The sequence below is a fragment of the Penaeus chinensis genome, chromosome 34 (assembly GCF_019202785.1).
Source record: "Penaeus chinensis breed Huanghai No. 1 chromosome 34, ASM1920278v2, whole genome shotgun sequence".
Taxonomy (NCBI): Eukaryota; Metazoa; Arthropoda; class Malacostraca; order Decapoda; family Penaeidae; genus Penaeus; species Penaeus chinensis.
Genome location: NC_061852.1, coordinates 21,526,553 through 21,539,052, shown reverse-complemented (window position 1 = coordinate 21,539,052; position 12,500 = coordinate 21,526,553). Strand labels below are relative to the sequence as shown.

The window sequence follows — 12,500 nt, the reverse complement described above, 5'->3', positions numbered from 1 at the left end:
TCAAAGTGGGCATGGCAGATATGTATATGCTATCCCCAGCAGCATTGGATTAATATACCTACATGATGTAATTTTTCCTGACATTTTGTACTTGCCAGAGGGTGTGGCCATATGGCCCAGTGATCTGTTTAACATTTCTCTGAAACAACTATAGTGAAAGATTTCAAACTTTGTGAGGAAAAATTGTGCATTGATAGTGATACTGGAGTCTTAGCATTCACAACTAGATTTCAAGGGCATCCAGATTTGTGTTTTGTGTATCTAGTGCATCATGATGGACCACTGAGTGAACCTCCTGGTGAGAGTCATACATTAGCTGCTGCTGCTCTTCTTTGAAATTTTGAATAAAATGAAAAAAATGGATCAATACATGCAGAAACTGTAGTTTTTGTTAATCAACCACTACAGTATTAATCTCCCTCTTCCTCTCCAGAGGTCCGGCTGGTACTACGAGAAACGGGAGCTGCGGCACACACCAAGCATTCAAGCGGGCCTCACCATGGATCAGGAGACACAGTACCGTCGGGAAGGAGCGCGTTTCATCTTGCAGGTTGGGAACAAGATGGGGCTTCGCTACGAGACCATGGCCACGGGAGTTGTCTACTTCCACCGCTTCTATATGGTCCACACCTTCCAGACCTTCCCCAGACATGTAAGGCCTTGTTTGTGTGTGGGGTTAGGTGTGAGGACATGCTCATTTTTGTTGGTTTCTGTTTTTGTGTATGCATGGGTATTTCTATGTAAAGGCTGTGTTCTGTAGGTGTTAGGTGTAATTTTAATTTTTTCCAATTTGTACCTGAGGACAGCAAATATTCCAAAGGTTTTATGTGAAATTATGTATGTATATGGTCATAGCTTTATAATACATGCAGTGGAGAAATAGTACTATTCTAAGCCAGTTCACTAAATCATGGTACTTCAGTGCCTGTATAGAGTATCAGAAACTAACGTAGAAAAGGTGCAAGGGAAAGAGAATAGGTTCTTTTGTAAGAGATATAAATGATGTATCAGTTAAATCATTATACTTGAAAATGCATGAGCTACATCTATATTTTGAATTATTTAATTCTCTTTTACACACTTTTATATATTTGTCACACTGAACTCTGTCTAGCAGAAATTTTAGAAAATCCTCAATATGTGGGCAAAAGCAAAATCTCTCACCAGTCTGCAGCTCTTGCAGATAATATAGCAGTAAATTTGTTTTTTAAAAGGATGAGAATTATGCTTTGCCCAACATCTCTGAATGCGTAGACAAGAAAAAAATTGATTTTAACAAAATTAATATTTTCTGGATTTGTGACTTGTAATTCCCTTTACTTGCATAAAGGCCTAATAATTAAGTTATATTTTTGTTGACATTAAACTGGTTGTTTCAAAACAAATATTCCTTTACAAAATGCCACTATCAGAGCATGCATCTGCTCAGCAATTTCTAAGTCTTAAAATATTTAAATAATTACTTTTTTCTAGGTTACCGCATGTTGCTGCCTTTTCCTTGCTGGGAAGGTGGAGGAAACACCAAAAAAGTGCCGTGATATCATGAAAACTGCGAGGAGCCTTATTGATGATACGACTTGGGCTGAATTTGGAGCTGATCCTCGGGAAGAAGTAAATAGTGTGACTCTGTATTTGAGAAAAGTGTTTGCTCCAGGGGTGTAATATATATTTATTTAATTATTTATTTATTTATTTATTTATTTATTTATATGTTTTAGATCCAAACCTGTAAATCCAGATTTTGAAGTAAAAAAAAAAAAAATCTCTATAAATAAAGAGTTATATAAAGTGTTTTGATACAGTTTTGTTGTACTAATATTTATATTTCATTTGGGAGCCTGATTTTGAAATTAGCATTTCTCACCAGTTATTTTAAGTGGAATAACTGGTTTACCATCTTCCATGTGTCTCATAATGAAACAAATAGTGATGGTTTCTTTCTTTTGAAATTATATTTACTTAGATTCTAATCTTTCGTTTTTCTTCTAATATCTTAGTTGTTAATTACAGCATTATTTTTCTAACAATGAATGTTGTATATCTGATAATGCTAATTGTTTTTCAGGTAATGACTCTTGAAAGAATTTTGCTGCAGACAATCAAATTTGACTTCATTGTGGAACATCCATATACCTACCTCCTCAAATATGCCAAGTGCCTTAAAGGTGAGATTTCTTTGCTTCGTCATCTTGCTCTGTTTCCTCCTCGTCTCCCCCCCACCACAACCCCACACGGTCTTCTCCTTTGTTTCTAATGGCTTTCCCTCCCACTTTCCACCATCACAAGACAGTTTTTCTAGTGTTTGAAATTAGGCTTGATAAATGTTAATGACAAAGCTAGCTGTTGGTAGACATTGAAATTTCAAGATATGATGTGGTTTGGGTGTAATGAAGGGCTGAAGGATCGTGGACTTTTGGCAATAACCACAGGCGGTTAGTGATTTCTATGTGGGAGGGGCATGAACACAGTGGTATGAGGTAGGAGTTTCTCTAATAATATTTGTGATTTTTCCAATAACTGCTTATATGTAGTTAAATATTACAGACTGATTTTTTAATTATTTTTTTTCACAGTTTTCCTTTTCATTCAGGAGGGATTTATAAACATCTGGTTTAAGATGCTAAGGAGGGTATGAAGGCAAGGAAGAACCACTCTACTCCATTTTTTCCCTTTCTTTTCTTTTCTTTTCTTTCATTTTCTTCCCAAGACAAAAGTGCACTTGAGATGTTGCTGATAATTGTCCAGATGATATTGTTATATTTCAAGGAATTGTCATTACCAGCTAGTCAGTCATCAAGCAATATGCATCATTAATCCATCACCCTATCATCTGTCAGCACAAAAGTGTTAATTGATGGTTAGTAAGTTTTATAACAGTTGATAAGTTTCATTGGAACTTCTTTCTTTGGCTTATCAAACACCATGGTATGAGAATTGTCTTTGAAAATGAAGTAAATAATAGTCTTTCTCTCTCTTTTTATATCTTTTTGCTGTGGACATTTCAAGATATATTTTCCTTTAACACAATCAACTCAGATGGCAAGAATAGATGCCTTGCCCACTGTAATATAAGTTCATCAATTGTCTTTACACATAGATGAAGACAATCTACAAGTGTTTAGTCAGCAAGGAGTCAGTTATTAGTCCTACCTATCTCACCTGTTTACCCTATTCCTTGTTTTTTGTTAAAACTTCATTTTCCTGCAAGTTCAAAATAATGGGGAATTCAGGTGCAGTTACTAGGGTCTACTGATTAGATTCCTTGGTGGGTGAGCATTTGTGGAGCCATCTATATGTAACAAAATTCACAAAAAACTATAGGGGACAGAACATAGGTCCGTTATCATTGGGTTTATAGAGTTGAGGATTGTAATCAAGCATTTTCTTGCAGGTGACAAAAAGAGACTACCAAACATGGTACAAATGGCATGGACGTTTGTGAATGACAGGTATGACTACATTTTTTTCTTTTGTCTATTTGATTGCTGTTTTTTTTTTTTTTTTCCTTGAATTTTTCTCTCCTAAATCTACATGCAATTACAAAATATAAATTAATAGGCTATTCAGTGTAGTAAGGTACTTAGATAATGAGTTCAAACTGTCTGTTTTATGTATGTATGCATTCTTTTTTTTACAAATGTTAAAAACCTTTGTGTAACTTCTTTATATCTTTAACATATAGATTCAACATCTTAATTGCAGCCCCTTTCAATCCAAGTAGTCCTCTTGAGTGGTCTAACAGTATCAGGTGGCTGCTATCTCTAGCAAGATCATTTTCCCATGTTTTCAAGGTCTCTCTGGCTTTATTGATAGTTTCATTGTTTTGAAACCAGATGTTCACTGGCCCGGTGGTGCTTCTTGACTCTTGTTCTGCTGTGGACTGTGTAATGGTGTTGTTGGGTTCAAAGTCAGATTTTGAAAGTCTTTTGCCAATCATTTTGCCAAGGTGCCTCTGTGTTGAAGTCTTCCCTATAAGATTTATAAAAGGTTTTCTGTGATTCTTGTTGAGAATTGCCTGGGGCCTGTTCGTACTTGTGTTGGTCTCCATCATGCATACTTCATTTGTGGTGTTGTGTTTTCAGAGTTAAGGGGAAGTGATTATGGTAATTGAATTTGTGGCTGCTGCTATCATGGTCCTGATTAACCCCTTCCTGACGGGTCACACCTATAGGCGTGAAAACAAACCGTTCGAAACATGGCGTGCGGCTGTACGCCGCGGCGGTGCACCAAAGCGCTCCGAGGCAGTGATTCAGCTTGATGTACCGAACTCACGCGATCAAAGTTGGCGCGTTGCTGTGGTTCGCCAGAGTGTAGAGTTTTTTTTTTTTAGTTTTCTTCACCCGTCACCAAGGGGTTAATTGGACATAATTTTTTTTGTGTGTGGACACTGAAGCACCATATTGGAGTATAATACTCTGCCACAGTGTAACAAAGGCCAAGACCAAGGTTCTGAGCACAGATTAAGATGCTCCTAAGTTGCTTATAACATTTTTTTGCATTTTTGTGCAGTATTTTTAATATATTTCCTGTAAGTTAGAGTGGACTCCATGTCATTCTGAGATGCTTTGGGTTGGGTTCTATTGGGATGAGTTGGTTGATTACTTCTTCAGTGTTTAGAGTTAGGTAGTACAAGATTTTATCTTAAAAGTAGTTGTGGAGTATCCCCTCCAGATTGTAAACTTACTTTGACTAAAGTACTATTTACTTGACATCTAATAGCCAACCTTCAGAGAGGTCGTTTAACCCTATGCCAACAGGTATCAGAAATCTCTTAGTGTCATAAACTCTGGTGATTTCTGGTAATGTCCAGGCACTGGGTGCGTCTTAACATACCAAACGGTATGTTAAGACGCTTGTGCACGTGACCCGTCAGTAACAGTTTGAGTAATGTCACTGAAGTAAATGCTGAAAGTGTTAGGGTCAGTACTGATCCTTTGGAGGATACATTTTATGATCTTCTCGTATTGCTGACATCTTCACTTCAAACACTTCCATTTGTGGATCCTAGTAGGGATTTTATTGTTCTAGGGAGCTTTAGCATAATTTTGTCAAATCAAACTGTGAGAGGCTGCTGACAGGTCTGTGAAGATTGCCCCCAATTTCTGCTTTCTTGTGTAGTTTATGGGCATTGACTTGCCATTTTATGCCGTGCTGTTTAAGGTTTACGAACATGCCAGGATAGAGTTCATCTGTAAACACCTTTCCTGTCCAACAGGTGATGTCAGCTCTTAGTATACTTTTGGCCAGTTCTGCAGCTGTTGGTTATCTTGCCACGCTGCCCTCTTGAATTTATGGTTTGGTTTATGTATGATTACTTGCCTAATTTGTTTGGCAGTGGTATTTTTTCATTAGTGAAAACTGTTGTGAATGATCTGGTCTGCTTTTTTTCAGGAGGTTTCACACTTGTCCACTATATTTGTCAGAGTTTGTGAACTCTTTTGAGTCCAGCTTTTATGCCTCTCGGTCTGTACGGATCCAGGAGGAAAACTTCACTTAATGTATTATGAATTTTCTCAATGTTCTCCCAAAGGTATTCATTTCAGGGTAACCAACAGGAAATGTAAAGAAATCCTGTAACAGTGTGTGTTTTGGAATTTTTTGCACTTGGCTGTTGAATCTGTTTTCCTTTGGCAGAATTCTATGAAAAATCTAATAAATTTTTGGGGATTTAGAAAAAAAAGAATTACAGTTTGCCTTTCAAAATCACTGTCATTTTGCTTGTTATTATTACTATTGTTATCATTATCATCATCATCGTCATCATTGTGGATTTTCTTTTTTTATATATATAATTTGCCTTTGGAGAGTAATTGTTATTTTGGCTATTATCATTATTGTTATCATTATCGTCATTGTCATCGTCATCAGTTATGATCAGTATTATCATTAACATTAACTATTCTTAAACCTGTTTTTCAGCCTGTGTACCACCCTATGCCTTCAGTGGGAACCAGAAATTATAGCAATTGCTCTCATGTACTTGGCGGGGAAGCTGAGCAAGTTTGATGTCACGGACTGGGTAGGCCGCACCCCCAAACACCAGCGCTGGTGGGACATGTATGTTGAGGGGATCTCCATGGAGCTGCTGGAAGGTAATTACAAGATGAGGGTTGTTGTTGTTGTTGTTGTTGTGGTGTATTTATTTATTTTTATTATTTTGTGTTGATATTTCTCTTGAAGGGCCTTTTAACTAGATACTGCTGTGCCACGCCTAGTGGCGTCATAACAAACCACTTGGCCTGTACACCGTGACGACGCGCCAGAGGGCTTTGAGCGGGATGTTCAGCTCGATGTAGTGAACTCCCTTGCACAAAGTTGGCTCGTTGCCATTATTCTCCAGTGTAGAATTTTTATTTATTTTCTTCACCCGCCAGCATTGGGTTAAAAGGGGCTAGATCTTGGGCACATTATTTTTTAGGAATTAGTTTGTTTTGTGGAAGAAATTGTCTTGTTTATGCCTTTTTTCCGCAAAAAATATGATATTGTACTCTTCCAAAATGTGCCTTTCATTTGGAATTAGAAAGGAATAGCTAGGGAAGTTGGCATACCACAATTGAAATTATTTAACCAGTGCCACCGGGGAAAATGAATAAAAAATGGGGAAAATGAATAAAAAATGGGGAAAATGAATAAAAAATGGGGAAAATGAATAAAAAATGGGGAAAATGCTGTGCTCATTTTCTATATTTTTTGTGAAATGCCTCTGCACATAGATGGCTCTGCTAGTGCTTAGCCACAAAGGAGTCAATTAGTAGACCTTGTGACCTTACCTGATTTGATTTGGCAGGAGAAATGTATTTTTTACTAGTGCTATGAATATCGATGGTGTTATTTTCATTATAATTGCTGTAATGTTATAAACATTAGTAACAGCAAAATAAGATAATGTAAAATATTTTCGTAAATTAAAGAAAAGGGTAAACAGGCGAGACAGGCAGTACTCGTAATTGGCTCATCGATAATTGGTACAAGTGTAGCCATCTATGTCATACCCGTCGGCATATGGTTAATTGATTGAAGTTTAGCATATACTGTAGAAGATAGTGTTCCACTCAGAAACTAGCTTTTCCCTTAACCCCTTCCCGATGGGTCACCTCTATAGACGTGAAAACAAACCGCTCAAAATGTGGTGTGCGGCTGTACGCCTCAGCGGCGCGCCAAAGCTCTCCGGGGCGGTGTTTCGGCTTGATGTACCGAACTCCCGCGCTCAAAGTTAGCCGTGGTTAGCCAGAGCGTAGAGTTTTTTTTTAGTTTTCTACACCCGTCACCAAGGGGTTAAATGGTAAATCCTTCAGTCCATAGAGCACTGTTCCAGATTACATGAGCACAGGGAATTCTTTAATTTTTTCTTTTGTTTCAGTGCTTTTTGCTCCAAAACTTAGTGTTCTTTTATGAAAGCAATCAGGGTTATTGTTATCTTGTTCTCTTTTATAAAGGATTATAAAATGAGGAGCAATGTTCCAAGTTAATATGGAAGTGCAGGTGTTTGCAGTCAACAAGGTTGCTATGATCTCAATTCTTTCTGTAAATATTTGTTGATCCAACACTGACGGGTATCGGAAACCTCTGAGCGTTATAAACTCTGGTGATCTTTGTCAATGTCCAGATACTGGAGGTGGGAGTCCACTACATGTAGCGGAACTTTTTTGTCCTTTTTTGACATGCCTATTTGGCTCATAGGGTTATTATTTTCAGATCTATTTGGTTTCTATTCGTCACTCTATTTTCAAATATACAATATCAAATGAATGGCTAAAACAAAAACTACTATTACTTATAGTGATGATGATAATGGTAACAGTAGTAATTACAGCAGAAATGAAGGCATGCACATCTAAAAGTGTTTTCAAACCTGTTGCCCATAAATATGTATTAAATGTTTTGTTGATTTAAACTTTCATCTATAACATTAGCATTTATATATTCACATTAATCTATGAGTTATGAGATTGAGTACAGTTGTGTGAAAATATTGATTGGAACCAGGTGCTTCACTGCCATCACATGGCCCAAAATATGGGCATTAGGTTTAATTGAGCGGCCATTCTGATGGGTGTATGGCATGTAGGCCGGGTGCAAATGAACACTCGTGTGTGGTAACTTGCATTACTATTTTCTCATTTTCTGCATAACCAATTTGTTTTTTCTAATGTCTGTATTTGTCATTTAATTTGCTTTATCCATATGGTAATAGACTTATACAGACTCCATATCATCTCTCTAGGTAGTCCAGAACTTGGTGCAATAATAATAGCAATAAGTAACACTTTGTCATTTGTGTCATAGTTTTAATTTTTTCATAACACTCAGTTTTCTGTAATATACACTTTGCCACTTGTCAGTGGCTTGTCAGGAATAGGATCCTGAGCATGGAAATAGTGTTTTCAATGGAGCTGACACTCTTCCAGTCATGGCTCACGATGTTACGTTCCACACTCATTTATCAATAGAAATAATGCAAAAGCCCCTTCGTAAATGCCCATTGAGTATAATCACCCTCCAAGAGCTTTGTGCCCGTCACCCTGGCCTTCAGCTGAAATTCTCATGACTAAGTTCCCATCAACCTGGTCATTCATTTCTGTCTAATAATCAGATTAACTCCCAGTTGGGCAACTCTGATCGGCTTGCATCCACCAATTACAGCCAAGCTCTGTGTTTACCCAGCTATCAGACTTAAGTGAACAAACTATAGTAGAGGAAATATGAAGCTTCAAGCTTTGCTATGAATTTAAATGAAGAAAAATGTGCTGCTTTAACCCATTGGTGACTGGTGTAGAAAACTAAAAAAAAAACTCTATCTCTGGCGAACCACGGCAACGTGTCGACTTTGAGCGAGTGAGTTCGGTACATCAAGCCGAATCACTGCCTCGGAGCACTTTATTTTGTGGTTACGGGAAAAACCCTCTTTTAAATCTAGAAGTATTTTCACTTGTTGTTTCTTATCTTTAAAGGCATTCACTCTTGATCTTGTTTGACATCCTGTCAAAGAAGTGAAGATTAGTCACTTGATATTATAATTCTTTTTGTGTCAGATCCTCATTGGTCTTCAAATCATTAGAAACAGTACTTATAAAAGCTTTAGTGAAAAAGCCACTGGTAAGCCAGTCAGTCTGTATATAACAACAAAGTGTTTACCTTCAGAGATATATAGATATATTAATTTTAAATATATCATATATATTCTCTTGTATTTGTCCAGTTTGGTACACTTAGGACTTCCTGTTTTATTTAATTGTTTTGTCAGTTTTTGATAGAAAAAGCTACGCCTGTAGATCTAACATTTCTATCCTTTCATATCATTTGTCTAATATAGTGGGGAGGATGTGTCCTCACTTAAAATTTACTGGTGTAATTCTTGGGTGTTGAGGGTAAAGTTGTCACAGAATCTATACTTTAGTACTGTGGGAGTATGGTAGCTGGAGTACAAAAGACAGGCGTGGCTGAGGCACCACAGGAAGAGCGGGGTGACTTGCCATGCCCGCAATGGAGAGTGGTGTGTCTCGACTTCTTAGAAATTGAACAGGTCCCTATAGTTTCTGGAACTAGTGTTGATTTCTTGATTATTGATCTCTTTATTTGAAATTTGTATCTGCAAGGGAGAATAATTTACAGTTTTCTCTAAGTCTGTTATTTTTGTTATGTTTGGATAAAATGGTGGATTATTAGTAGGATGAAGGTTTTCAGCTTCATTTAGCTTCATTTAGATTTTGTGTAACAATTGCCTTGTATGTTTTTGATTTTCTAGTTTCATACTGATCGGCCTTGCTTTCAAGGCTTCTCTCAGGATTTCCCTTCTCTGGCAGAGCACTCGTAATTTTCATTGATTGAGTCTGTAGACTGGTTACTCTAATTATTTATTCTTTTCATGTCATTTGCTTCTCTTTTTTCCAAGATCGCTTTCACCTTTGATGTCTGCATTTCCTTTATGTCTCATTGTTTTCCCTTTCTGATTTTGCCTTTATAGTTCCATGTTTTACTCTTTTGCCCTTTCTTTCTTTTTATCTTTCTTTCTTTTTCTTTCTTTCTTTCTTTCTTTCTTTCTTTCTTTCTTTCTTTCTTTCTTTCTTTCTTTCTTTCTTTCTTTCTTTCTTTCTTTCTTTCTTTCTCTCATTCTCTCTCTCCTTCTGTCTTTCTTTCTCTCTCTCTATCTATCTTTCTTTCTTTCTTTTTATCTTTCTTTCTCTCTTTCTTTCTTTCTCTCTTTCTCTCTTTCTCTCTTTCTCTCTTTCTCTCTTTCTCTCTTTCTCTCTTTCTCTCTTTCTCTCTCTCTCTCTCTCTCTCTCTCTCTCTCTCTCTCTCTCTCTCTCTCTCTCTCTCTCTCTCTCTCTCTCTCTCTCTCTCTCTCTTCTTTCATTTTCCCTCTGTGAGTTTACTTGTTTGATTATTTTTCCACATAGATGGCTACACTTGTACTAAGTCACCAATGAGCCAATAACGAGTACTGCCTTTCTCGCCCGTTTACCCTTTTCTTTGATTTACGAGAATATTTTACGTCATCTTATTTTGTTAGTAATGTTTATAACATTACAGTAATTATAATGTTTATAATAAAAATAACATAATTGATATTCATAGCACTAGTAAAAAATACGTTTTTCTGGTTGACACAGACACCTCATGGCTCCTTGAATGGACTCTATGCTCCCCTCATTCCCTATTCATTTACACAATCCACATGTACTTAAGCTGCAGAGTCCTGAACCGGGAGCAGAACTCCATGATCCTCCAGCAGACCATGACAAGCAGCAGCAACTCGGGACTGCCCAGTTCCCCTTCGGCTACCCCAAAGATCTCTACTTCACCTTCAGCACCCAGCCATACCAGTGGGAGCTCACACCCACTACAAATACTCTCTAAAGAGCTATAGACCAGTTCAAGTGGTAGATACATACCCATCTACCCTGGAAAGACATGTCATGGCATATTGCTTGCTCGCTTAGCTCACTCTCTGGAGGGGGAGTACCTGTAGCAGCACGACCCCACTACCTGAAGCTCCACATCCTTCCGAGGTTTGGTCACATGAGGTCCACAGCCTCATCCTTGCATTCTCACCAGCAGGTGCTTCTCTCGACTTACTGCAGAGACCTGACTGGTTGACATGGACACTTCATGGCTTTCTGATTGGACTGCAAGCTCCCCTCATTCCCTATTCACTTGCACAGCCCACATGTACTTAAGCCGCAGAATCCGGAACCAAGATCAGCACTCCACAATCCTCCAGCAGACCACAACAAGAAGCAGCAACTCAGGACTACCCAGTCCTTAGCTAACTGTGGAGCCTTTTCATCTGCCCTGTAGACCTCTACTTCACCTTCAGCACCCATCCATACTTAGGAAACTCACACCCACTACAAACACTCCCTAAAGAAACCATTTCAAGTGGTAGATGCAACCTATCTACCACTGTCCTGACTGTAGCTTTAGAAAGCAGAAGGTTGCGATTGGTAGCCCAACTCCCTGTTCCCTCTTCATCACAGGGATGGTAATGTGATAGTTCTTTTGGTGCTCCTAAATGAGTGCTAATAATGCTGTTTTCTACTAGGGTGAAATATTGATTTACATTCTTGGCAGTGCTTCTTAAATTACTGTTTTTTATTTTAACCCAAAGTCAACAGGCATGATATGTACGTACATGCCATGCCCATTATGAGTTTACTTTATAATTGTTTTTACACATATATGGCTACACTTAAACTAAGTCACCAATGAGCCAATTACGAGTGCTACCTGTCTTGCCTGTTTTGTTTTTTCCTTGATTTTCAAAAATATTTTATGTTATCTTATATTGCTGTTACTAATGTCAATAACATTATAGTAGTTATACTGTCTGTAACAAAAATAACACCAATGATATTCATAGTATCAGTAAAAAGGTTTTCCTGCCAATTCAAGGAAAGGTGAAATCAGGTAAGGTCACAAGGACTACTTATTGACTCCTTTGTGGCTAAGCTCTTGCAGACACACTTCACAAAAATTTATAAAATGGCCACAACATTTTCCCAGCAACATTGAGTTAACCCACTGCTGACGGGCATGATGTGTACATACATGCCATGCCCGCTGTGAATTTACTTGTTTAATTGTTTCTACAGATAGATGGCTATACTTGTACTAAGTCACCAATGAGCCAATTACGAGTACTACCTATCTCGCCTGTTTACCCTTTTCTTTGATTATGAAAATATTTTAAGTTATCTTATTTTGCTGTTACTAATGTTTATAACATTATAGTAATTATAATGTTTATAATAAAAATAACACCATTGATATTCATAGTGCATTTTTCCTGCCAATTCAAGGAAAGGTGAAATCAGGTAAGGCTAAGCACTAGTAGATCCATCTATGTGCAGAGACATTTCACAAGAAATATAAAAAAGGAGCACAGCATTTTCCCCATTTTTTTATTTATTTTCCCCGGCGGCATTGGGTTAAAGGTGTTTAATTGTATATGCCATCTGTTTATGGCATCAAGATAATTTTTTTCTGTATTGCACACCCTT

At 37.6% G+C, this 12,500-nt stretch overlaps 1 protein-coding gene across 3 annotated transcripts in view; it reads left to right on the top strand.

Annotated features, from left to right (window-relative positions):
• The window catches only part of LOC125043752 (cyclin-K-like), a 15,674-nt gene that overhangs the window by 1,757 nt on the left and 1,417 nt on the right, over positions 1 to 12,500 (top strand). The window contains exons 2-7 of one of the 3 annotated variants that reach the window (XM_047640015.1): positions 99 to 298; positions 434 to 652; positions 1,474 to 1,611; positions 2,066 to 2,165; positions 3,392 to 3,449; positions 5,920 to 6,092. In XM_047640015.1, the coding sequence (XP_047495971.1) occupies positions 500 to 652; positions 1,474 to 1,611; positions 2,066 to 2,165; positions 3,392 to 3,449; positions 5,920 to 6,092 (622 nt within the window). In that variant the 5' untranslated portion in view covers positions 99 to 298; positions 434 to 499. Of the gene's footprint in view, positions 1 to 98; positions 299 to 408; positions 653 to 1,473; positions 1,612 to 2,065; positions 2,166 to 3,391; positions 3,450 to 5,919; positions 6,093 to 12,500 lie in introns of all 3 variants that reach the window. The other 2 variants (XM_047640014.1, XM_047640017.1) reach the window with 2 other exon arrangements.